At 60.8% G+C, this 24,098-nt stretch overlaps 3 protein-coding genes across 8 annotated transcripts; 2 read left to right on the top strand and 1 right to left on the bottom strand.

Moving 5' to 3' along the window:
- Window positions 1-1,182: 1,182 nt before the first annotated feature.
- ARSA (arylsulfatase A) lies at window positions 1,183-6,480 on the top strand. Its single transcript, XM_038742265.1, has 8 exons — window positions 1,183-1,469; window positions 3,157-3,397; window positions 3,509-3,727; window positions 4,158-4,327; window positions 5,016-5,140; window positions 5,318-5,445; window positions 5,542-5,644; window positions 5,952-6,480. Exons 1-8 carry the CDS (start codon window positions 1,192-1,194, stop codon window positions 6,257-6,259), a joined length of 1,572 nt encoding a protein of 523 aa, XP_038598193.1. The 5' UTR covers window positions 1,183-1,191; the 3' UTR covers window positions 6,260-6,480.
- An 896-nt stretch (window positions 6,481-7,376) lies between these two features.
- Window positions 7,377-14,916, bottom strand: LOC119919854 (rab-like protein 2A). Of its 2 annotated transcripts, none has more exons than XM_038740655.1 (8): window positions 14,684-14,916; window positions 11,160-11,189; window positions 10,832-10,911; window positions 10,116-10,195; window positions 9,244-9,355; window positions 9,058-9,155; window positions 8,040-8,123; window positions 7,377-7,765 (listed from the first exon to the last, which is right to left on the bottom strand). In XM_038740655.1, exons 1-8 carry the CDS (start codon window positions 14,800-14,802, stop codon window positions 7,688-7,690), a joined length of 681 nt encoding a protein of 226 aa, XP_038596583.1. In that variant the 5' UTR covers window positions 14,803-14,916; the 3' UTR covers window positions 7,377-7,687. The 2 variants fall into 2 exon arrangements, with proteins under 2 accessions (XP_038596583.1, XP_038596657.1); XM_038740729.1 differs by having other exon boundaries at window positions 14,694-14,721.
- A 2,877-nt stretch (window positions 14,917-17,793) lies between these two features.
- Window positions 17,794-23,441, top strand: NME6 (NME/NM23 nucleoside diphosphate kinase 6). Of its 5 annotated transcripts, none has more exons than XM_038744686.1 (6): window positions 17,794-17,886; window positions 18,276-18,371; window positions 21,428-21,530; window positions 21,784-21,823; window positions 22,148-22,308; window positions 22,570-22,818. In XM_038744686.1, exons 2-6 carry the CDS (start codon window positions 18,282-18,284, stop codon window positions 22,752-22,754), a joined length of 579 nt encoding a protein of 192 aa, XP_038600614.1. In that variant the 5' UTR covers window positions 17,794-17,886; window positions 18,276-18,281; the 3' UTR covers window positions 22,755-22,818. The 5 variants fall into 5 exon arrangements, with proteins under 5 accessions (XP_038600614.1, XP_038600633.1, XP_038600623.1 ...); XM_038744705.1 differs by having other exon boundaries at window positions 22,548-22,818; XM_038744695.1 differs by having other exon boundaries at window positions 17,794-17,889.
- The last annotated feature ends 657 nt before the right edge of the window (window positions 23,442-24,098 follow it).

The raw sequence follows: 24,098 nt of genomic DNA, 5'->3' as shown, positions 1-24,098 counted from the left end.
TATAATTATGTAATTTACGATATTATAATGTGATAATAATAATTGCCTCACTTATAATAACAGTAATAAATACGTACAAACATATATACATATATATACAGGTGCTGTGGGGAAGGAAAGGAGGTAAGGCGGGGGGGGTGGGGAGGGGGAGAGGAAGGAGGGGGCTCAGTCTGGGAAGGCCTCCTGGAGGAGGTGTGCTCTCAGTAGGGCCTTGAAGGGAGGAAGGGTGGAGAACTGGTACTTCCCAAGCGCTTAGTCCAGTGCTCTGCACACAGTACGTGCTCAATCAATCAATCGTATTTATTGAGCACTTACTGTGTGCAGAGCACTGTACTAAGCGGTTGGGAAGTACAAGTTGGCAACATATGGAGACGGTCCCTACCCAACAGTGGGCTCACAGTCCAGAAGGGGGAGACAGAGAACAAAACCAAACATGCTAACAAAATAAAATAAATAGAATAGATAGGTACAAGTAAAATAGAGTAATAAATATGTGCAGACATATATACATATATACAGGTGCTTTGGGGAAGGGAAGGAGGTAAGACGGGGGGATGGAGAGGGGGGCGAGGGGGAGAGAAAGGAGGGGGCTCAGTCTGGGAAGGCCTCCTGGAGGAGGTGAGCTCTCAGTAGGGCCTTGAAGGGAGGAAGAGAGCTAGCTTGGCGGATGGGCAGAGGGAGGGCATTCCGGACCCGGGGGAGGACGTGGGCCGGGGGTCGATGGCGGGACAGGCAAGAACGAGGTACGGTGAGGAGATTAGCGGCAGAGAAGCGGAGGGTGCGGGCTGGGCTGGAGAAGGAGAGAAGGGAGGTGAGGTAGGAGGGGGCGAGGGGATGGATGGACAGCCTTGAAGCCCAGGGTGAGGAGTTTCTGCCTGATGCGCAGATTGCCTGGTAGCCACTGGAGATTTTACGATTCATTCATTCAATAAATAGGATTGAATGAATGAATAGTAAGCGCTTAACCAATGCCGTCCTCGTCCTCCTAAATGCCGTTGCTGACGGTGATGCTGAGGCGGGCCGGGTTGGGGCCTGGGGACTGCATTTCCCAGGGGCCCCGGGCCCGAGCGGCCGCCAGCCGGACCCCGGACCCCGGGAGCCCCGCCCCCGGGGGGGGGAGGAGGAGGACCGGGAGGAGGACCGGGAGGAGGAAGGCGAGGACCGGGAGCGTCCGGCCTCCCCCGAGCCCGTATGGCCCCGGCCCCGCTGCGGCTCCTCCTAGGCCTGGGCCTGGGCCTGGGCCTGGGCCTGGTGCCGGTGCCGGTGGCGGCCCGGGCCCGCGCCCGGGACGGCCCCCCCCCGCCCGGCCCCCCGAACTTGGTGCTGATCTTGGCGGACGACCTGGGCTACGGGGACCTGGGCAGCTCCGGCCACCCGCGCTCGGCCACGCCCCACCTGGACCGGATGGCGGCGGCGGGGCTCCGCTTCACCGACTTCTACGCCACCTGCCCGCTCTGCAGCCCCTCCAGGTCCGGCCCCGGCCCCCGGCCCCCGGGCCCCCGGCCCCCGGCCCCGGCCTCCCTCCAGCCCCTCCTCCTCTAACTCTCCGCTCTCGGACCCTCATTCACTCACGCGTTCGATCATTCAGTCGTATTTCTTGAGCGCTTCCTGTGTGCAGAGCACTGGACTAAGCGCTTGGGAAGTCCAAGTTGGCCACATACAGAGACGGTTCCTACCCAACAGCGGACTCACAGTCTACAAGTGTGACCCCCTGGCCTGGAATGCCCTCCCTCCGCCCATCCACCAAGCTAGCTCTCTTCCTCCCTTCAAGGCCCTACTGAGAGCTCACCTCCTCCAGGAGGCCTTCCCACACTGAGCCCCTTCCTTCCTCTCCCCCTCGTCCCCCCTCCATCCTCCCATCTTACCTCCTTCCCTTCCCCACAGCACCTGTACATATGTATATATGTCTGTACATATTTGTTACTCCATTTATTTTACTTGTACATATTTATTCTATTTATTTTATTTTGTTAGTATGTTTGGTTTTGTTCTCTGTCTCCCCCTTCTAGACTGTGAGCCCACTGTTGGGTAGGGACTGTCTCTATATGTTGCCTACTTGTACTTCCCAAGCGCTTAGTACAGTGCTCTGCACACAGTAAGCGCTCAATAAATAACGATTGATTGATGGATGGATAGAAGTCACAGCCACATTCACTCGGTCGTCCTTATTAAGCGCTTACCGTGTGCACAGCATTGTGCAGAGGGCCCTCTCCGGCTTCCTCCTCCCCACCCTTTCATTCATTCATTCAGTCAGTCAGTCATATTTCTTGAGTGATTACTTAGTGCAGAGCATTGTGCGCAGAGCCCTCTCCAGCTTCCTCCTGTCCACCCTCGTTCATTCATTCGTATTTATTGAGCACTTACTGTGTGCAGAGCACTGTACTACGCGCTTAGGAAGTACAAGTTGGCAACATATAGAGACTGTCCCTACCCAACAACGGGCCCACCCTTTCATTCATTCATTCAGTCATATTTATTGAGCGCTTACTGCGTGCAGAACACTGGACTAAGCACTTGGGAAGTACAAGTCGGTAGCATATGGAGACAGTCCCTACCCAACAATAATAATAATACTGATCGTATTTGTTAAGCGCTTACTATGTGTCAAGCACTGTTCTAAGCACTGGGGAGGATGCACGGTGATCAGGTTGTCCCACGTGGGGCTCACAGTCTTCATCCCCGTTTTCCAGCTGAGTTAACCGAGGCCCAGAGAAGTGAAGTGACTTGCCCAAAGTCACACAGCTGACAAGCGGCGGAGCCGGGATTCGAACCCATGACCTCTGACTCCCGGGCCCGGGCTCTTTCCACTGAGCCCTTTTAGACTGTGAGCCCACTGTTGGGTAGGGACTGTCTCTATATGTTGCCAACTTGTACTTCCCGAGCGCTTAGTACAGTGCTCTGCACACAGTAAGCGCTCAAGAAATACGATTGTTTGATTGATTGAGCCACGCAGCTTCCCAACAACGGGCTCTCAGTGTAGAAAGGGGAGACAGACAACAAAACAAAACATGTGGACAGGTGTCAAAACCGTGCGAAAATCGTCTCTGGTCCCGGGCTCCCGCCTCCCGCCCCCCCCGCCGGGTCCTCCCCGGCGCTGCCTCAGTTTCCCCCCCCCCCCCCCCGCCGTCCCCTGACCCCGTCCCGCTCTGCCCCCAGGGCGTCCCTGCTGACCGGCCGCTACCAGACGCGCTCCGGCCTGTTCCCGGGGGTCCTCTACCCGGGCTCGCGTGGGGGCCTGCCGCTGGCTGAGGTCACGGTGGCCGAGGTCCTGGCCGCCCGCGGCTACCTCACCGGCATGGCGGGCAAGTGGCACCTGGGCGTGGGCGCCAACGGCTCCTTCCTGCCGCCCCATCAGGGCTTCCAGCGCTTCCTGGGGGTCCCCTACTCCCACGACCAGGTAGGGGCGAGGCGCGGGGGGCCGGGTGGGGGGGCGGGGGCGGGAAGGAAGGCGGTGGGCGCCCTGGCCGGGCCCCCCCCGGCCTCACTGGCGTCCATCCTGGCCCCGCAGGGCCCCTGCCAGAACCTGACCTGCTTCCCGCCGGCCGAGCGCTGCTGGGGCACCTGCGACCAGGGCGTCGTGCCCGTCCCGCTGCTGGACAACCTGACGGTGCTGCAGCAGCCCCTGGACCTGCCCGGCCTCGAGCGCCGCTACGTCCGCTTCGCCCAGCAGCTCATGGCCGACGCCGCCCGCCTGCACCGCCCCTTCTTCCTCTACTACTCTTCCCACGTGCGTCCAGCCCCCTCACCGCCCTTGTTTCGTGGTATCTGTATCTAGGTGCCGACTCCCGTTCCCAAAGCCGGGGCCGCCGGAACTCAGCTGATCGGGCCAGACGCGGGCCCTGACCCACGTGGGGCTAATCGTCTGAGTAGGAGGAAGGACAGGCTTCGGATCCCCGTTTTACAGCTGAGGAAACTGAGGTGCCGAGAAATGAAGTGCCTTGCCCAGGGACGCACGGTTGGCAAGTGGCAGAAACGGGATTAGAGCCAGGTCCTCTGACTCCCAGTCCCGGGCTTTTTCCGCTAGGACCACCTGTTTCCCACTTCCCCTCCTAGCGCTCCCCCTTACCGACTCTCCCCCGCTCTGCCCTCAGCCTCCCGGGACTCCCCAGTCCCCCCGGCTCTGACCCGGGCCCCCCCAACTCTGCCTCTGTCCCCAGCACACCCACTACCCGCAGTTTGGAGGCGCGGAGTTTGTGGGCCGGTCGGGCCGGGGCCCGTTCGGGGACGCGCTGCTGGAACTGGACGCGGCCGTGGGCGCCATCCTGGGTACGCTGGAGGAGCTGGGGCTGCAGAAGGACACGCTGGTCTTCTTCACCGCTGACAACGGGTGCGGTCAGATGCCGGCCTCCGGCTACTGGGGGCTGCGGGGCGGTGCGGAGGGGGCAGCAGAGCCGGAACAGGACCGGGATGGTGCCCTCCCCAATCCCCGTGACCGCGGGGTTCCCCTTCCGTATCCTCTTTTCGGCACAGGACGGAGACACGTCTAGCTGGCCCCTACCCCTCAACGGCCCCATCTGTTCACGGCGGCTGCTCAGTAATAATAATAATGATGGCATTTGTTAAGCACTTACTGTGTGCAAAGCACCGTCCTACGCGCTGGGGAGGATACAAGGTGATCGGGTTGTCCCACGTGGGGCTCCCAGTCTTCATCCCCATTTTACAGATGAGGGAACTGAGGCCCGGAGAAGCGAAGTGACTCGCCCGAAGCCACACAGCTGACAGTTGGCGGAGCAGGGATTTGAACCCATGACCTCTGACTCCCAAGCCCTGGCTCTTTCCACTGAGCCATGCTGCTTCTCTGTGGCGTCCTCCTCGTGGTGTGCTCAGTCGTGTCCCACTCCTCACAGGAGGCTGTCAGTGGAGCATCCACCCCACAAGGGCTGCCCAGTACCGCCGTCCCGCTCACAGTGGCCACACGGTCCGGTGCCCTGCCCACCGTAGGTGCTCAGTACAGCGTCCATCTCCCGGCGGGTACTGGGTAAGGACCCTCACGTGGCGCGTTTCGCCCCTCCCAGGCCGGAGACGATGCGGATGTGGCGCGGCGGCAGCGCCGGGTTGCTCAAGTGCGGGAAGGGCACCACCTACGAAGGCGGAGTGCGGGAGCCGGCGCTGGCCTACTGGCCCGGCCACATCCAGCCCGGTCAGCCTCGCCTCCGCCCTGGGCACCCCGTCCCGGTCCCTGCCCAGCCCTTTCTCTCCTGGGCGCCCCTGCCCGTCCCCCCTCCTGGGTGTCCCCGCCCCCCAAGGTCCCCCCCGGGTGGGCCCCTTGGGGAGGGGGCAGAGCCGGGCCCGGCCCGACAGGTATCTGTCCTCGCAGGGGTGACCCGTGAGCTGGCCAGCACCCTGGACCTGCTGCCCACGCTGGCTGCCCTGGCCGGAGCACAGCTGCCCAACGTCACGCTGGATGGGTTTGACCTCAGCCCCCTGCTGCTGGGGACCGGCAAGGTGGGGGCGGGGCGCGGAGCGGAGAGGGCAACTGAGGGTTGGGGGGCCGGGGCACAGGGCGGGCTTGACCCGTGGCACTGTGACCTGTGACCCCAGAGCCCCCGGCAGAGCCTCTTCTACTATCCGCCGGCGCCGGACGAGGTCCTTGGGGTGTTCGCTGTGCGATACGGGAGATACAAGGCCCATTTCTTCACTCAGGGTAAACTGCCAGCCCACCCCCACCCCATCCCCGGGCACTAGAAGAGAGCTCCAACCCCGCCACAACCCCCCCACCATCACTGTGCTTGTTGGGGTCGGGGATGAGGGGGGCTCGAGGAGCTGCAGGAGGGTGCTGGGGGAAGCCGGGGAATCCCGGGACCCCCGGGGGAGGCCGGGGGGACCCCGGGACCAGCGGTGGGGGCCAGGGCACCGCCGGGGACCACAGACTAGCCCCGGTCCCAGCCCCCGGCAGGGGAGCGTCGGGGGCTGAGATGAGATGACCGCCACCCCCGGGCGCTTCCCGCCAGGCGCCTTCCACAGCGATACGACCCCGGACCAGGACTGCCACGGCCTCACCCCACTGACCGCCCACGACCCGCCGCTGCTCTTCGACCTGGACACGGACCCGGGGGAGAATTACGAGCTGCTGCGCGGAGGCCGGCGCGGGGAGCCGGGGGTCCTGCAGGCGCTCAAGGACACGCGCCTGCTCAAGGCCACCTTCGATGCCCTCATGGTGTTCGGCCCCAGCCAGGTGGGCCGCGGCCTGGACCCTGCCCTGCAGCTCTGCTGCAGCCCGGGCTGCAGGCCCTGGCCCTCCTGCTGCCGCTGCCAGTGACCCTCCGGCTGCATGCCCTGGCCCGCCTGCTGCTCGCCCGCCACCGCAGTCCGTGACGCTCCAGCTGCACGCTCTGGCCCGGCTGCCGCCGCGGCCTGGCCACGGGAGGTCGGAGCGGCGACCCTCCGGTTACACTTGGCCCTCAGCCTGGATAATAATAATAATAATAATGATGGCATTTGTTAAGCGCTTACTAAGTGCAAAGCACTGTTCTAAGCGCTGGGGGGATACAATGTGATCAAGTTGTCCCACTTGGGGCTCACAGTCTTAATCCCCATTTTTACAGATGAGGGAACTGAGGCTCAGAGAAGTTTAGTGACTTGCCCAACGTCACACAGCAGACTTGCGGCGGAGTCGGGATTCAAACCCACGACGTCTGACTCCAAAGCCCGGGCTCTTTCCACTGAGCCACGCTGCTTCAGCCACGGGAAGCCAGACCGGCGACCTTCCTGCTGCGCTTGGCCCCCGAGCCGTCACCTGCCCCCAGCCTGGACGGTGACTCCGCGGCCCCCGGACCGTGACCCGGCCGTGGTGGTGACCCCGTGGCTCCCGTACTGTCCCCCTACCCCGGGTGGTGATCCCTCGGCCCCCAGACCAGACGGTAACCCCAAGCTGCGGCCTCGGTGGCCTCGGTGCCCAGAGCGGAGCAGCCGGTCAGTAGCGCCGCCGGGTTCTCCGTGCCCCGTCCTGAGCCGTCGTCTTTCTGGGCCCGGGGCCGAGGAGGAGGTGGGGGCAGGGCTCGGCCACAGCCCTCGGTGGGAACCGACTAAACTTTTTCCATCTCTGCTTCTCTCCCTCTCCTTGCGCTTCCTTCAGAAGGGAGGTGGGTGATGGCAGGGGTGAGTTGGCATGGGGCCCCCGGCCCCCCAGACACGAAGCGTGGGCCCGGGGGGGAGGCGGCTCCAGCCAACCCCCCGCTGTCCAGCCTGGGCCGCAGGGACCACGGGATTCCGGCCCAGACCGGCTGGGGCCCAGGCTCCGTCCTCGGGCCGTGGGCAGAAGCTGGGGCTTCTGAGGTGGGGGCCGGGAGGCTGAGCCCGGCCCCCACTTCTTCCCTCTAACTGTCCGCCACTGCTCCTGGAGGGTGTGTTCTCTTCCCCCACGCAGACTACAGCCATGTTGGAAAAATAATTTTATTTTTGAGCGTCAGATGTGAGGCAGGGTCCTGACACGGGATGGGGAAGGAAGCCAGGGATCCCTCCCTGGAGACCAGTGGAAATTCAGGGGCCGGGGGGGGGGGGGAGGTGGCTAGGTAGCAGCGGCCAGCGCAGGGCAGGGCTGGAATGTGGACTTGCTGGACTGTACCGGGGAGGTGACCCCAGCAGAGGAGTCTCATGCTCTTGACCACGTGGCTCCTGGGCACTGGTGACTTTAGTCCCCTCCCCGGGGCGGGCAGGTAGGTAGGAGGGTGCGGCCCTCAGACCAGTCTCAGCCAGACTGCGGCTCCTGGCAGGGGCTGCTCCTTCCCGGGTCCGGGGAGGGCCCCTCCTGCTCCAGCTCAAACTTCTGAATGAGAAGAGATGCAGAGGCCCCGGTCGCGGGCACAGGGCACGGGGTGGGGCGGGGCTGGGGAGCAGGGTACAGAGGGACCTTGGGGGCGAGACCCCCCCCCTCCCCAACCCGGGGCCCTGGGGTTTGTCAGGGGTCCATCACCACACAGCTCTGAGGGCTCCGGGAAGAGGTTACACAGCAGCTCTGCCCGCGCCCCATTCCCCCAGGCCGGCCCAGCCTTCCACCCCATTCACGGGCAAGGCCGGCCGGGCCCCCTAAGCCTGCCCACCTCCAGTTCTTGCAGCACTTCATCCATGAAGTCAGAGGAATTCTGCTTGTAAGAAACGGCCAGGCGGATGGCGTCGTTGAAGAGCTGCGGGGGAAGACTGGGTCGCTGGGAGGGGCTGCGCAAGTCGGGACCCAACCCTCCTCGTCCTGACCCGTCCCCAGCCCCCAGCCCCACCGGGTCCCTCTGTGGCCTGTCCCCCAGCCCCACCCCCGAATAAGTCTTGCACTAATAGGTAAGCACCCCCTGGCTCCGGGGCCTTAGCGGCTGTAGCCCCGGACTGCATCCCCACTGTCGAGCTGTCATGTCAATTGACATGATTCATTCATTCATTCAATCGTATTTATTGAGCGCTTACTGTGTGCAGAGCACTGTACTAAGCGGTACAAGTCGGCAACATATAGAGACGGTCCCTACCCGACAGCAGGCAGAGTGGAGGTGAGGACAGGAGGGGGGGGCCTTGGACCACACCACTTCCCGCGGCGGCTGGCCCCAGGCCCAGGGGTCCCCGTTGCCGCGGCCCAGGCCAGGCCCCGGCTGCTCTCCCCTCGAGATCAGGGCCGGTGACCTGTCTGTACTCTGTGGCCATCATCTCTACATGGCCGTCCACCCTCTCCCCATGCCCCCGCTCACCCTCCCCTTCCCCTGTCCCGGCCCCCGGGTGCCCGGGTCCCTGGGTGCCCACTGAAGACGGAGCCCAACAGAGACGTTCCCGAAATGGCCACCACGCACAGCCAGCAGTGGAAGGAGTAGGTGTGCGTGGGGTGGGTTTTATTTTGTTAATACGTTTGGTTTTGTTCTCTGTCTCCCCCTTCTAGACTGTGAGCCCACTGTTGGGTAGGGACTGTCTCTATATGTTGCCAACTTGGACTTCCCAAGCGCTTAGTACAGTGCTCTGCACACAGTAAGCGCTCACTAAATACGATTGATTGATTGATATGGGCTGGCCAAGAGTCCACTGGCAGTCCCCATTCCCCAGCCCCCCAGTCCTCTTGACTTCCCTCATCCTCCCAAGCCCCACCTTCACCACGTTGGTGCCATTGGCAGCGGAGACAAAGTACAGGGGCAGGGAGAACTTCCGGGCGAAGTTAAAGCTTCTCTGAGTCACCTTCATGTCCGCTGCAGGGGGGGGGAGAGGGAGGGTCAGGGGGCGGAGGTCAGGGGCGGCGGGGCACAACGGCCGAGAGGCTGGGGGGCAACCACTGACCGTCGATCTTGTTGGCCACCAGGATGCAGGGGATCTCCGGCCGGAATTCCCGCAGCTCCTTGTACCAGGAGCCCAGGTTCTTGTAGGTCACCTTCCTCTGCACATCAAACACCTGCGGGCAGGGAGGCGCCGCGGGCGCTGGCCAAGCGGCAGAGGCTCCCGTGGGGCGGCGCCAAGGCGGCAGCCCATTGGGGCCAGGTTGGTGCCCGGCTGCCCCGTTATTCCGGACTGGGAAAGGAGGGTTGTAGGGGTTCCAGGGATGCTCCCCCCCACCCCCCCCACCTCCATCCTGGTCCTTTCGGGCCTGGCCGGGCACCCGCTTCTCACGCTCGGCCGCTGGCCAAGCTGGGTCGGCCCCATCTGCCCACAGAGTTCAGGGATGGGGAGAACACGTGAGGAGGATGGGGGAAGTACAGGATGAGCTTGTTGCAGGGAGCGTGGGGATGAGGCTGGGGAGAACACGGGGATCAGGGCCGACGGAGGGCATTCATTCATTCATTCATTCTTTCATTCGTATTTATTGAGCGCTTACTGTGTGCAGAGCACTGTACGAAGTGCTTGGGAAGTACAAGTTGGCAACATACAGAGACGGTCCCTACCCGACAGCTGGCAGAGTGGAGATGAGGACAGGAGGGGGGGGCCTTGGACCACACCACTTCCCGTGGCGGCTGGCCCCAGGCCCAGGGGTCCCCGTTGCCCCGGCTCAGGCCAGGCCCCGGCTGCTCTCCCCTCGAGATCAGGGCCGGTGACCTGTCTGTACCCCGCGGCCGGCCGTAGCCTCCACGTGGCCATAGCCTCCAAGTGGCCGTCCACCCTCTCCCCATGCCCCCGCTCGCCCTCCCCTTCCCATGTCCCGGCCCCCGGGTGCCCACCATGATGCAGGCGTGAGCCTTGTGGTAATAGGAGGCGTGCAGACTCCGAAACCGCTCCTGGCCCGCCGTGTCCCAGAAATCTGCAACACAGCGGCGGCTCCTGGGGCCCCGGGGCCTACCCCAACTGGGCGGACTGGGCACAAGGGGCCCGACCGGCCACCACGGGACCTACCCAAACTGGGCAGACTGAGCACAAGGGGCTGGGCTGGGTGAGGCGGGGTGGGGCTGGGCAGGGTGGAGTTGGACTGGGCGGGGGTATGGCGGGGGTGTGTGGGGGTGGGGGGGGAAGGGGGTGTTAGGCTGATGGGGCCAGACAAAGTGGGGCGGGGATGACTCCACTTGTCCCAGTAGAAGTCCAGGCAGGGGAAGGATGGGGAAAGGGGACGATGGGGAAGAGCTTGGCCGGAGGGAAGGGCAGGTGGGGGGGGGGGGGGGGGGTGGCAGTTGTGGGGGCAGCAGTGGCCATGGCGATAAGAACAGAGACTTTCCCCTTATCCAAGGCCAGTCGGTGCCCAGGGTGGGCATCCTCTTGCTCCCTGCAGCCCAGTCTGGCTCCCTCCTAGACCCCGGGTGCCCTTGCCCTCGGCAGCCCGGTCTGGTCTCCCCTCACCCCGGGGCGTCCCTCACAGCCTCTCTGGGCTTCCCCCACCCTAGGCACCTCCTCAGCCTGGTGTGATCTGGTGGGCACCCCCCACAGCCCCGTCCCGCTGTCTTACCCACGAGGACCGTCTTCCCGTCCACGGTGGCCGTGTGCTTGTAGAGGGTCAGGGCGAAGGTGGACAGCTGCTGGGGCTGGCTGGCTCCGGCTAAGGAGCCGACGGGGAACGCTCAAACCGGACCGGACGAGGTGGGTGGGGCGGGGCAGGGGCTGGCGCTGGGGATGCCGGGACAGGGATGGGGGGGGGGGGGGGGGGGGGCGCGGGATGGGGGTCAGTGCTGGGCAGGGCAGAGGGACAGACGGGTCCCGGGGCGAGGCGGGCCGAGGGTGGGGGGGATATGTGGGACAGTGCACTGAGGCAGGGGAATTGAGGCATTGAAAGATACAATCCATCCAGGAGAAAGCGTTCCATCAGCCTGCAAGCACAGAGACCCCCCCCCACCCATGGTCAGGGCCCACCCAATTTGAAGAATTTCCAAGACCCGCCAGCGGCCGCCCATCCACCTCCACATAAAACAGCAATTCCTCCCGGTCGGCTTTAAAGCCCTCCATCACCTTGCTCCTTCCTACTTCACCCTAGGCTGTGCACTTCACCCCTGTAATGCCAACCTTTTCACTGTGCCTCAAAATCATCTATCCCAACCGAGACCCCTTGCCCGAGTCCTGCCTCTGGCCTGGAACGCCCTCCCTCCTCAAATCTGACAGACAATGACTCTCCCCCGCTTCAAAGCCTTAGGGAAGGCCCAACTCCTCCAAGAGGCCTTCCCTGAGTAAGCCCTCCTTTCCTCTTCTCCCACTTCCTTCTGCGTCACCCTGACTTGCTCCCTTTACTCATAATAATGATAATGGTATTTAAGCACAGACTATGTGCCAAGCACTGTTCTGAGCACTAGGGTAGATACAAGGTAATCAGATTGTCCCACGTGGGGCTCACAGTCTTCATCCCCATTTGGCAGATGAGGTAACTGAGGCACAGAGAAGATACGTGACTTGCCCAAAGTCACACAGCTGATAAGTGGCGGAGCCAGAATTAGAACCCAAGACCTCTGACTCCAAAGCCCAGGCTCCTTCCACTGAGCCACACGCTTCTGCTTCTACTCATCCCCTTCCCAGCTCCACACCACTTATGTCCCCATATCTGTAATTTATTTGTGTTTATTAATGTCTGTGTCCCCCTCTAGACTGTAAGCTCGTTGTGGGCAGGGAACGTATCTGCTTATTATTACACTGTGCTCTTCCAAAACCTTGGTACGTTGATCTGCCCACAGTAAGAGCTAGATCAATATGAGAAGAGAAGCAGTGTGGCACAGTGGAAAGAGTCTGGGCTTTGGAATCAGAGGTCACGGGTTCAAATCCCGGCTCCACCAATTGTCAGCCGTGTGACTTTGGGCAAGTCATTTCACTTCTCTTTCGCCTTTTACTAAAGATTTCCGTGGAGAGGAGTAACAGAGGAACTGATAACAAAATTAAATCTATCAGGTCCGACCGCCCCAAAGTCACTTCCCCCACTTCTCCAACCCCCCGGCTCTCATCCCTCTCTGCTACTCTCCCATCCTTCCCAGCAGTATCCTCAGAGGAGCTCTCCTCCCTCCTCTCAAGTGCTACTCCGGCCACCTGTGTTTCTGACCCCATTCCCTCTCATCTCATGAAATCTCTCACTCCATCCCTTCTCCCCTCCTTACTTCCATCTTCAACCGCTCGCTCTCCACTGGTTCCTTCCCTTATGCCTTCAAACATGCCCATGTCTCTCCCATCCTACAAAAACCTTCTCTTGACCCCACCTCCCCTTCTAGTTATCGCCCTATCTCCCTCCTACCATTGCTTTCCAAACTCCTTGAGCGAGTAGTCTACACGCGCTGCCTCGAATTCCTCAACACCAACCCTCTCCTCGACCCCCTCCAGTCTGGCTTCCGTCCCCTACATTCCACGGAAACCGCCCTCTCAAAGGTCACCGATGACCTCCTGCTTGCCAAATCCAACGGCTCCTACTCTGTCCTAATCCTCCTCGACCTCTCAGCTGCCTTCGACACTGTGGACCACCCCCTTCTCCTCAACACGTTATCTGACCTTGGCTTCACAGACTCCGTCCTCTCCTGGTTCTCCTCTTATCTCTCCGGTCGTTCTTTCTCAGTCTCTTTTGCAGGCTCCTCCTCCCCCTCCCATCCCCTTACTGTGGGGGTTCCCCAAGGTTCAGTGCTTGGTCCCCTTCTGTTCTCGATCTACACGCACTCCCTTGGTGACCTCATTCGCTCCCACAGCTTCAACTATCACCTCTACGCTGATGACACCCAGATCTACATCTCTGCCCCTGCTCTCTCCCCTCTCTCCAGGCTCGCATCTCCTCCTGCCTTCAGGACATCTCCATCTGGATGTCTGCCCGCCACCTAAAACTCAACATGTCGAAGACTGAACTCCTTGTCTTCCCTCCCAAACCTTGCCCTCTCCCTGACTTTCCCATCTCTGTTGACGGCACTACCATCCTTCCCGTCTCACAAGCCCGCAACCTTGGTGTCATCCTCGACTCCGCTCTCTCGTTCACCCCTCACACCCAAGCCGTCACCAAAACCTGCCGGTCTCAGCTCCGCAACATTGCCAAGATCCGCCCTTTCCTCTCCATCCACACCGCTACCCTTCTCGTTCAAGCTCTCATCCCGTCTGGACTACTGCATCAGCCTTCTCTCTGATCTCCCATCCTCGTGTCTCTCCCCACTTCAATCCATACTTCATGCCACTGCCCGGATTGTCTTTGTCCAGAAACACTCTGGGCATATCACTCCCCTCCTCAAAAATCTCCAGTGGCTACCAGTCAACCTACACATCAGGCAAAAACTCCTCACTCTCGGCTTCAAGGCTGTCCATCACCTCGCCCCCTCCTACCTCACCTCCCTTCTCTCCTCTCCTTGTCCATCCCAGCCCGCACCCTCAGCTCCTCTGCCGCTAACCTCCTCACCGTTAGGCCTCGTTCTGGCCTGTCCCGCCATCGACCCCCGGCCCACGTCATCCCCCGGGCCTGGAATGCCCCCAATCCCTCTGCCCATCCGCCAAGCTCGCTCTCTTCCTCCCTTCAAGGCCCTACTGAGAGCTCACCTCCTCCAGGAGGCCTTCCCAGACTGAGCCCCTTCCTTCCTCTCCCCCTCCTCTCCCCTCCATCCCCCCCACCTTACCTCCTTCCCTTCCCCACAGCACCTGTGTATATGTCTATATGGTTGTACATATTTACTACTCTATTTATTTTACTTGTACGTATCTATTCTATTTATTTTATTTTGTTAGTATGTTTGGTTTTGGTCTCTGTCTCCTCCTTCTGGACTGTGAGCCCACTGCTGGGTAGGGGCCGTCTCTAGATGTTGCCAACTTGTAGTTCCCAAGCGCTTAGTCCAGTGCTCTGCACACGGTAAGCGCTCCATAAATACGATTGATTGATTGATTGGACCTGCCAACGGGTCTGTTTCCCCCCGCCTCCCCCGCCTACTTGGACCAGCCCAGAGGTTGTTTCCCTCTTCCCCCCCCCCCATCCTTCCCGCCAACCTGGACCTGCCCAGGGGCTGTTCCCCCCCCCCCTTCCCCCGCCCACTCGGACCTGCCCACGGGGCTCTTTTCCCCCTCCTCCCCCGCCTACTTGGACCCGCCCAGGGGCTGTTTCCCCCCCCCCCCCCCGCGCCTTCTTGGACCCGCCCAGGGGTTGTTTCCCCCCCCGCCCCCCGCCTACTCGGACCCGCCCAGGGGCTGTTCCCCCCCCCCCCCCACACACACACACACCTTCCACCGCCTCCTCGGCCCCGCCCACGGGGCCGTGTCCCCCCCTCCCCCCCCCCGGGAGCTGCCCAGGGGCTGTGGCCCCCTCCCCCCCCCGCCGCCGTGGACGCGCCCCGGAGCCGTCCCCCGGCCCCCCCCCCGCCCGCCCCCTTACTTGGACTTGCCCACGGCGCTGTCCCCCAGGCAGATGATCTTGACGTTGTGGGCGTCGTCGTACTTGTGCTGGTCCAGCTCGCAGGGAGGGGGCCCGGCGCCGGCGCCGACCCCGGCCATCCCGGGACGCCGACACCGCCTGCGGGGGGTGGGGACACGGGGGCGGGCACAGCTCGGACGGACGGACGGACGGGAGGATGGGGGGGAGGGGCGGCCGGCCCAGTCCTCGTCGCGGTCACTCCGTCCTCCCCGAGCCCGGCCCCCGCGCTCCGCCTCCGCCTCCGGCGCGGCCGTCCCGTCCCTCGGTCTCCGCGCCGACGCCGGCCGCGTCCCGCCGCTGCTAAGCAACCGGAGCGAGGCCCCCGGGCCCGCCCGACGAGGACGCCTGAAGGACCCCGCGCCAAGGCCCGAAGGACCCCAGCCCTTCGTTAGGATGTTTGGTTTTCTTCTCCGTCTCCCCCTTGTAGACTGTGAGCCCGCTGCTGAGTAGGGACTGTCTCTATGTGTTGCCAACTTGTACTTCCCAAGCGCTTAGCCCAGTGCTCTGCACACAGTAAGCGCTCAGTAAATACGATTGATGAGGATGATAAAGGCTCAGCGGGGGCTGCCCCGTGCGAATGCCCGAAGGACCCCGCCCGGGCTGCCCGGGACGGCGCCTGAGGGCCCCGTCAGTGCGCAGGCGCGGGACCCACCGGGGAACGGCGAGGCCTCCCACCCCACTCACCCAGGGTGAGCCCGTTGTTGGTAGGGACCGTCCCTATATAATGATAATACTCATGACATTTATTAAGCGCTTACTATGTGCAGGGCACTGTTCTAAGCGCTGGTGAGGTTACAAGGTGATCAGGTTGTCCCACGGGGGGCTCGCAGTCTTCATCCCCATTTGACAGATGAGGGAACTGAGGCTCAGAGAAGTGAAGTGACTTGCCCAAAGTCACCCAGCTGACAAGTGGCGGAGCTGGGATTTGAACCCATGACCTCTGACTCCAAAGCCCGGGCTTTATTCCACTGAGCCACGCTGCTTCTCGTGTTGCCAACTTGTACTTCCCAAAAGTGCTTAGTCCAGTGCTCTGCACACAGTAAGCGCTCAATAAATACGATTGAATGAATGAATATTTGTTGAACGCTTTTACCATGTGCCGAGCATTGTCCTAAGTGCCGGGGAGGAGACAAGGTAATCGGGTTGTCCCTCGTGGGGTTCACAGTCTTCCTTCCTCTCCCCCTCGTCCCCCTCTCCATCCCCCGCATCTTACCTCCTTCCCTTCCCCACAGCACCTGTATATATGGATATATGTTTGTACGTATTTATTACTCTATTGATTTATTTATTTTACTTGTACATATCTAATCAATCAATCATATTTATTGAGCAATTACTGTGCGCAGAGCACTGGACTAGGCGCTTGGGAGGTACAAGTCGGCAACATCTGGAGACAGCCCCTACCCAACAGTGGGCTCACGGTCTAAAAGGGGGAGACGGAGAACAAAACCAAACATGCCAACAAAGTAAAATAAATAGAATAGATATGTACAAGTAAAATAAATAAATAGAGTAATAAATATGTACAAGCATAAACAACTCGTGCGTGGCTCAGTGGAAAAGAGCCAGGGCTTTGGAGTCAGAGGTCATGGGTTCAAATCCCAGCTCCGCCAATTGTCAGCTGTGTCACTTCACTTCTCTGGGCCTCAGTTCCCTCATGTGAGCCCACTGTTGGGTAGGGACCGTCTCTCTATGTTGCCAATTTGTACTTCCCAAGCGCTTGGTACAGTGCTCTGCACACAGTAAGCGCTCAATAAGTACAATTGATCTGGAAAATGGGGATGAAGACTGTGAGCCCCCTGTGGGACAACCCAATCACCTTGTCACCTCCCCAGCGCTTAGAACAGTGCTTTGCACATAGTAAGCCCTTAATAAATGCCATTATTATTATTATTCTATTTATTTTATTTTGTTAGCGTGTTTGGTTTTGTTCTCCATCTCCCCCTTTTAGACTGTGAGCCCACTGTTGGGTAGGGACTGTCTCTAGATGTTGCCAACTTGGACTTCCCAAGCGCCTAGTACAGTGCTCTACACACAGTAAGTGCTCAATAAATACGATTGATTGATTGATTGATTCATCCCCGTTTTACAGATGACGTAACGGAGGCCCAGAGAAGTCAAGCGACTTGCCCAAAGTCACCCAGCTGGTAAAGGCCCCGGGCGGGAGGGTGGGCAGGCTTGGCTCCCGGGGCTCGGCCGGGCGGGTTTGTTGTCCGTCTCCCCCTTCTAGACTGTGAGCCCCTTGTTGGGGAGGGACCGTCTCTATCCATTGCCCATTTGTGCTTCCCAAGCGCTTAGTCCAGTGATGATGATGGCATTTGTTAAGTGCTTACTATGTGCAAAGCACTGTTCTAAGCGCTGGGGGGATACAGAGGTGATCAGGTTGCCCCACGCGGGGCTCACAGTCTTAATCCCCATTTTACAGATGAGGGAACTGAGGCTCAGAGAAGTGAAGTGACTTGCCCAAGGTCACACAGCAGGCGTGTGGCGGAGCCGGGATTCAAACCCATGACCTCTGACTCTTTCCACTGAGCCACGCTGCTTCTCGTTGTGCGTTGCGTATAGTAAGTGCTCACTAAATACGATTGAATGAACGACTACTGTGTCCTCCCCACCCCTGCACTGCCCGGCCCGCGGTCTGTAATCTACTGATCGATGGTTTTCTCCGGCCGGGAATCTCCCCCCAGCTCCCCAACAGACAGACAGACCGACCACCGGTTCATCCCACCTTATCACTCATGCATTCATTTGTATCCATTGAGCGTTTACTGTGTGCGGAGCCCTGTGTACTGTACTAAGGGATCGGAAAGTAGAGTTCAGCAAGAAAGAGAGGCAGTCCCTGCCCAGAACGGGCTCACGGTCTAGAATAATAATAATAATAATGACATTTATTAAGCACTTACTATGTGCAAAGCACTGTTCTAAGCGCTAGGGAGGTGACAGGGTGATCAGGTTGTCCCCCGGGGGGGCTCACAGTCTTCATCCCCATTTTACAGATGAGGTAACTGAGGCCCAGAGAAGTTAAGTGATTTGCCCAAAGTCACACAGCTGACAACTGGCAGAGCCGGGATTTGAACCCATGACCTCTGACTCCAAAGCCCGGGCTCCTGTCCACTGAGCCACGCTGCTTCTCAGTTTAGAAGAAGTTTCGGAGCACCGTCCAGGTGGTAGGCCCTGAAAGGGCCCCGGGTGCCCTGTGAGGCGGTGGGCCTTGAGTGGGCGCTGGGCCCTGGGTGCCCTGTGAGGGGGTGGGCCTTGAGCTGGCACTGGGCCCTGGGTGCCCTGTGAGGTGGTGGGCCTTGAGCGGGCGCTGGGCCCTGGGTGCCCTGTGAGGGGGTGGGCCTTGAGCGGGCGCTGGGCCCTGGGTGCCCTGTGAGGGGGTGGGCCTTGAGCGGGCGCTGGGCCCTGGGTGACCTGTGAGGGGGTGGGCCTTGAGCGGGCGCTGGGCCCCGGGCGCCCTGTGAGGGGGTGGGCCTTGAGCGGGCGCTGGGCCCTGGCCGGGTGCTCGGCCCTGGGGTGACCAGAAGGTAATGAGGCTGGACGCTGCTTGCAGGGGAAGATGGCCTTTCCGCCGGGCAGCCCACGCACCCTCCAGCTCACGCTGGCTCTGATGAAGCCTGATGCCGTGGCCCACCCCCTGATCCTGGAGGTAAAGACTGGGGCAAGGCCCCTGGCCCACCCGCACCCCCCCCACGGCCCGGCCTTTCCTCCCTTCCGGGCCCCCAGCCCTGCTGTCACCCGCCCTTGCCCCTTACAAACACCCACCTTCCCAGACATGCCTCCCCACAACTTTCTCCTCAGACACTTGTCCTATCACCTTTAGCCTCCAACTTCTTGACACTTCAGTCCAAATTTCAGTCTGCTTCCTGGGTCATTTCTGTAACACAGCGTTCTGCTGGGTACGTCTCTCCGCTCCTCAAAAACCACCACTGGCTGCCCATTCCTCGCCACCTTGAACAGGAACTCCACCCCGTCAGCTTTAAAACTCTCGGTCACCTCTCTCCTCCCAACCTAATCCTCACTCCTGCCCCACCACACCCCTGCCCGTTTAGCGTCCACCTAGTCACCGTGCCTGGCTCTGGCCTCTCTCGCCCTGGACCCTTTGCTCAGATCCTTCCTCCAGCCTGGATCTCCCACCTCTTCACATCATCATCATCAGTCGTATTTATTGAGCGCTTACTGTGTGCAGAGCACTGTACTAAGCACTTGGGAAGTACAAGTTGGCAACATATAGAGACAGTCCCTACCCAGCAGTGGGCTCACACTCTAAAAGGGGGAGACAGAGAACAAAACCAAACATACTAACAAAATAAAATAAATAGAATAGATATGTACAAGTAAAATAAAAAAAAAATAAATAGAGTAATAAATATGTACAGACATATATACATATATACAGGTGCTGTGGGGAGGGAAGGAGGTAAGATGGGGGGATGGAGAGGGGGACGAGGGGGAGAGGACCAACAGACCACCACTTTCCCCATCTTCAAAGCCCTCCTGAGATAATAATAATAATAATGGTATTTGTTAAGCGCTTACTATGTGCCAAGCACTGCCAGGAAGCCTTCCCTAGCTAATCTTTCAGCTCCCCAGTCTGTTCCTGCCACTGCACTCCAGCATATAATAATAATAGTGATGGTATTTGTTAAGCACTTTCTATGTGCCAGACACTGTTCTAAGCGCTGGGGGAAATGCGAGGTAATCAGGTTGTCCCACATGGAGCTCACAGTCTTAATCCCCATTTTATAGATGAAGTAACTGAGGCACAGAAAAGTGAAGTCATTTTCCTAGAGTCATCATCATCATCATCATCAATCGTATTTATTGAGCGCTTACTATGTGCAGAGCACTGTACTAAGCGCTTGGGAAGTACAAATTGGCAACATATAGAGACAGTCCCTACCCAACAGTGGGCTCACAGCCTAAAAGGGGGAGACAGAGAACAAAACCAAACATACTAACAAAATAAAATAAATAGAATAGATATGTACAAAATAAATAAATAAATAAATAAATAGAGTAATATGTACAAACATATATACATATATACAGGATATACATATATACAGCTGATAAGTGGCGGAGCTCGTATTAGAAACCACGACCTCTGACTCCCAAGCCCGGGCTCTTTTCACTAACCCACACAGCTTCTCTGCTTCACTTCTGCATCACCTGACCCCTCGGCTGTATTCCCCTCCTCCTTGCCCCACAGCGCTTAGTTATGGGTCTTCAAAGTCCTGTATCTGTTTGTCTCCCTTGCTAGATTGTAAACCCCTTGAGGGCAGGGATTGTATCTACTAATTACATAATCCCAAGTGCTCAGCACAGTGCTCTGAAGCTACAAGCTCCTTGAGGGAAAGGATCGTGTTTACCGACTATTGTACTGTCTCTAGTGCTGAGTTCAGTGCTGTGCACACAGTAGACTGTAAGCTCCTTCAGGGCAGGGATCGTATCCACTTACTCCATTGTGCTCTTCCAAGTTCTCAGTAAAGTGCTATTCACAGAGGAAGCGCTCAGTAAATACATCTGATGTACTGATCGTGCCTGTGTGGTGGATGAAGAAATGATGAGAGAAGTGGCTAGACTGTAAGCTCCTTGAGGACAGGGAACGTGTCTACCAACTTTGTTCATTCATTCATTCAGTTGTATTTACTGAGCCCTTATTGTGTGCAGAGCACTGTACTAAGCATTTGGAGAGTACAATTGGCATCAGACAATCCCTACCCAACAACGGGCTCACAGTCTAGAAGGGGGAGACAGGCAACAAAAGAAGTAGGCAGGCATCAGTAGCATCAAAGTAGATAAATAGAATTATAGATATATACACATCATTAGGAAAATAGAGTAATAAATATGTACAAATTTGCACAAGTGCTGTGGGGCTCTGGGAAGGGGGTAGAGCAGAGGGAGGGAGTAGGGGCTGTGGGGAGGGGAGGAGGAACAGAGGAAAAGGGGGGCTCAGTCTGGGAAGGCCTCTTGGAGGAGGTGAGCGCTCAATGGGGCTTTGAAGGGGGGAAGAGAGATAGTTTGGCGGATGTGAGAGGTAGGACGTGGACCGGGGTCGACGGTGGGATGGGCCAGAAGGAGGCACAGGATGTGGGTTGGGCTGGAGAAGGAGAAGGGAGGTGAGGTGGGAGTGGGCAAGGTGATGGAGAGCTCTGAAGCCCCTCCCAAGCACTTAGTAGAGTACTCTCCCTGTAATAAATATGCCTGAATGAACGTTGTGCACACAGTAAGCACTCAACAAATGCCATTGATTGATTGGCCCAGAGTTGCCCCGCAGGCCAAGGCCAGAACTTGGATAGAATCTGTGCTGGAGGAGGAGGGGGAGGCTTGACAGAGGTTGGGTGATGTTGAGGGGATACTGGTTCTGTTTGGGAGTGAGACCGAAGGGGTCAGGGCCAGGGCCGGGCTGGGGGAGGAGCCCCCGGCTGACCCTCTGAGTTCCCGGTTGGGGCCTGGGCCCGGGACTGCGGACTGCCGCTGCGGGGAGCCGGGGGGTAGGGGGGTGGCAGGAGGAGGAGGGGACGGTGCTGTCTCCACTGCTCAGAGGCTGGGCCGGCCTGTGCTGGCCCAGAGTGTGTTGCGGCCTCCAGATACCCCCTTGTATCCCCCTTGGAACCGGCCTGGAGGAGGTGTGGCCCTCTTCCCTCCCCCTAACTCGGCCCCGGCCACCGGGGTGACGGTGGGCCCGGACCCGTGCAGGCCGTCCGCGACCAGATCCTGAAGCACGGCTTCCTCATCGTGCGGGCCAGGGAGCTGCTGTGGGCCAGGGAAGACTGCCGGGCCTTCTACCGGGAGCATGCAGGTGTGCGGTGGGCCGGGGCCCGCCCTGACCAGGCGGGATGGGGTGGGGGCGGCCCCCGGGAGCGCCGGGGGGAGTGGGGACGGGGCCTCCTCTGGAGTGCTGGGGGGAGGTGTTCCGGCCCCACTTACCGTGGAGGGGGGAGACTCCCGTGACCGTGGGTGTGGAGGGGGCGCCCCGCCCACCCCCTGCCCGGGAGTGCCGAGGGAGCGGGGTTCTGAGCCGCCCGCCCTCACCGTTGGCTCTCTTGGCACAGGGCGTTTCTTCTACCAGCGGCTGGTGGAGTTCATGTCCAGGTAACCTGCTGTCCGGGGGGGCCCCCGCAGCTCTGTCCTCTCTCTGGGCCGCCCCTCGGTTGTGGGCAGAGTGCAGGCACAGTGTGGCCGCGCCGGGCACCGACTCAGCAGGGCACTGCCCGTGAGGGCAGAATCGGGACCGGGCTCGGTCCAGTGGACGCTATGGGGTGGGAGTGGGACCGGGCCCGGGCTCTCCCAGCTTCGGCCTCCTGCCGAGGGTCCCGTGGGCTCAACGCTCAACCCACCCCGGGCTGGGCCCTGAGGGTCAGCCGGCCAGCCCGCCCCCGCCCCGGGAGCCGCTGACGCGGTGTCCTCTGGCGGCAGCGGGCCGATGCGGGCCTGCATCCTGGCCCGCGTGGATGCCGTCCGGCAATGGAGAGCGCTCCTGGGCCCCACCAAGGTGTTTCGAGCCAGACACGAGGCCCCGGACTCGATCCGCGGAAGCTACGGCCTCACCGACACCCGCAACACCGTCCACGGCTCCGGTCAGTTCTCCCGACTTCGCCCTCTCACCCTTTTCCCCTCAGAGAAGCGGAGGTGGGGCTGCAGGTCGGAGCTCTCCCAGCGGAGGAGAAGTGGGCTTCAGGCTCGGGGGTGGGGGTGGGGAGAGCCCCATGCGGTTGTTTGCACCGTGGGCCCAGCCCCAGGTCAGTAAAGTGGGTCGGGGGTTGCCTGCGGGCCCAGAGTCCCCCAGGCCGGACCCGTCACGCCTCTCCCCCGGCAGACTCCGAGGTCTCGGCCCACAGAGAGATGGCTGCCTTCTTTCCGGACTTCAGCCCCCAGCGCTGGTACCGCGAGGAGGAGCCGCACCTGCGCCGGGGCCCCACGCGCTACGACGAGCAGGAGGGCATCCACCGCCTGGATCCGGGCGGGCCCGGCGCCGGGCCAGCGTGACCCAGGAGGCCTCGGCCCGGCCTCAGCCCCGCCCTAGCCCCGGTGGTTGGCAGGAGGGCCGGGGCCCCACGCGCCCCGGCGAGCAGGAGGGCACCTGCTGCCGGGACCCAGCAGGCCTGACCCCGGCCCGGCCTGGCCGAGGGGGCCTCAGGCTGACCCTGGCCCCGGTGCTCGTCAGGGGAGCCGGGGCCCCACGAGCTGTGATGAACAGAAGGGCGTCTTCTCCCTGGACCTGGGCAGGCCCAGCTCCGGCCCAGCCTGACCAAGGAGGCCGCGCAGCCCCCACGGCTCAGCTCCGGCCCCGGTAGTCGACGGGGGGACTGGACCCGGTCCTGCCACGGAGTCCAGCCCAGGGCCTTGTCACTTGGACGCGCTGGCAGCCGCGGCTCTCCCAGCTCCCCGGGCCCCGGGGTTTTATGCCCCGCTGTTTGCGGTGGCCCTCGTTCACCCCCGTGTCCTCTGCAGGTGGCACCGGTGGCCTGTTCCCTCCCCAGGCTGAGCTAGTCTGGCTCCCAAGGCTGCCCTAGTCTGACTTGAGATCAGTGACCCCATCCCCGCGAACACTCAGCGGGGTAGTGTGCCGGCCTCATCCAGGCTGTGGGTGGGGAAGGGTCCAACCTGGCCTTCAGACCCCCTGCCCCTGGCTGTGGGAGGGCAAGGGTCCGACCTGGCTCCCCGGGCTGCCGACGACTCCTCCGCTTAATAAAGCCTTGGTTTTTGAGTGGATCCTGTGTGGGTCAGAGGGGAGCCCGCCCCTCGGGTCCTGGGGGAGCTGGCCTCGTTCGGCCCCCCGGGGTCTTCTCATGGGAGCCTGTTGTGAAGGGGCAGAGGCTGCGGGGGGCCGGCCACACTTTTGTGTCGCCTCCCCTAGGGGATTGGTTGTCCATTTTCCTTGTCTGATGATGGGCAGGAGATGCCAGTGTAGCAGAATCCAGTGACCACACGGCTGGCTTTGAGTTTGTGTTGCTCAGTCACCTGGATCTGACATTTATCCTGCCTTTTCCTCAGGCTGGGAGTAGACTTGTCCCTTCACAGCATGCGGAGGCCAGCCCCTAGGCAGCAGGGATGCCACCTTCGCTCCTGTCATTCGCCCTCTCGGCACAAGGTCCTGCGGGCTGTGGGTAGGGAAGGGTCCAACCTGGCCTTCAGACCCCCTGCCCCCGGCTGTGGGAGGGGAAGGGTCCGACCTGGCTCCCTGGGGTGCCGACGACTCCTCGGCTTAATAAAGCCTTAGTTTTTGAGCGGCCCGGGGCTCAGAAAGCGTGGCTGGGGACGGCTGGGGGCCAGGTGCCTGATGTCCACACTCAGTGGGCATCTCCCTGGCTGCGGACCGGACACCCCGCACGCATCGGGTCTGAAGTCCAGTACCATTCGGGGATGG

Source organism: Tachyglossus aculeatus, chromosome 1 (assembly GCF_015852505.1).
Source record: "Tachyglossus aculeatus isolate mTacAcu1 chromosome 1, mTacAcu1.pri, whole genome shotgun sequence".
NCBI lineage: Eukaryota > Metazoa > Chordata > Mammalia > Monotremata > Tachyglossidae > Tachyglossus > Tachyglossus aculeatus.
This window is presented reverse-complemented; position numbering and strand designations above follow the sequence as displayed.

Bases quoted from the DNA above. Each gene is read 5' to 3' on its own strand.
- NME6 (XM_038744668.1), top strand. The intron at 21,824-22,147 runs GTAACCTGCTGT...CTCTGGCGGCAG, and splicing joins CTGGTGGAGTTCATGTCCAG to CGGGCCGATGCGGGCCTGCA. The intron at 22,309-22,569 runs GTCAGTTCTCCC...CTCGGCCCACAG, and splicing joins CAACACCGTCCACGGCTCCG to AGAGATGGCTGCCTTCTTTC.
- LOC119919854 (XM_038740655.1), bottom strand. From the start codon at position 14,802: ATGGCCGGGGTCGGCGCCGGCGCCGGGCCCCCTCCCTGCGAGCTGGAC. The intron at 10,912-11,159 runs GTATCTTTCAAT...AGCCGGAGCCAG, and splicing joins CGCTTTCTCCTGGATGGATT to CCAGCCCCAGCAGCTGTCCA. The intron at 9,156-9,243 runs GTCAGTGGTTGC...CCCCCCCTGCAG, and splicing joins GGTGGCCAACAAGATCGACG to CGGACATGAAGGTGACTCAG.
- ARSA (XM_038742265.1), top strand. From the start codon at position 1,192: ATGGCCCCGGCCCCGCTGCGGCTCCTCCTAGGCCTGGGCCTGGGCCTG. The intron at 3,398-3,508 runs GTAGGGGCGAGG...CTGGCCCCGCAG, and splicing joins TCCCCTACTCCCACGACCAG to GGCCCCTGCCAGAACCTGAC. The intron at 4,328-5,015 runs GTGCGGTCAGAT...CGCCCCTCCCAG, and splicing joins TTCTTCACCGCTGACAACGG to GCCGGAGACGATGCGGATGT.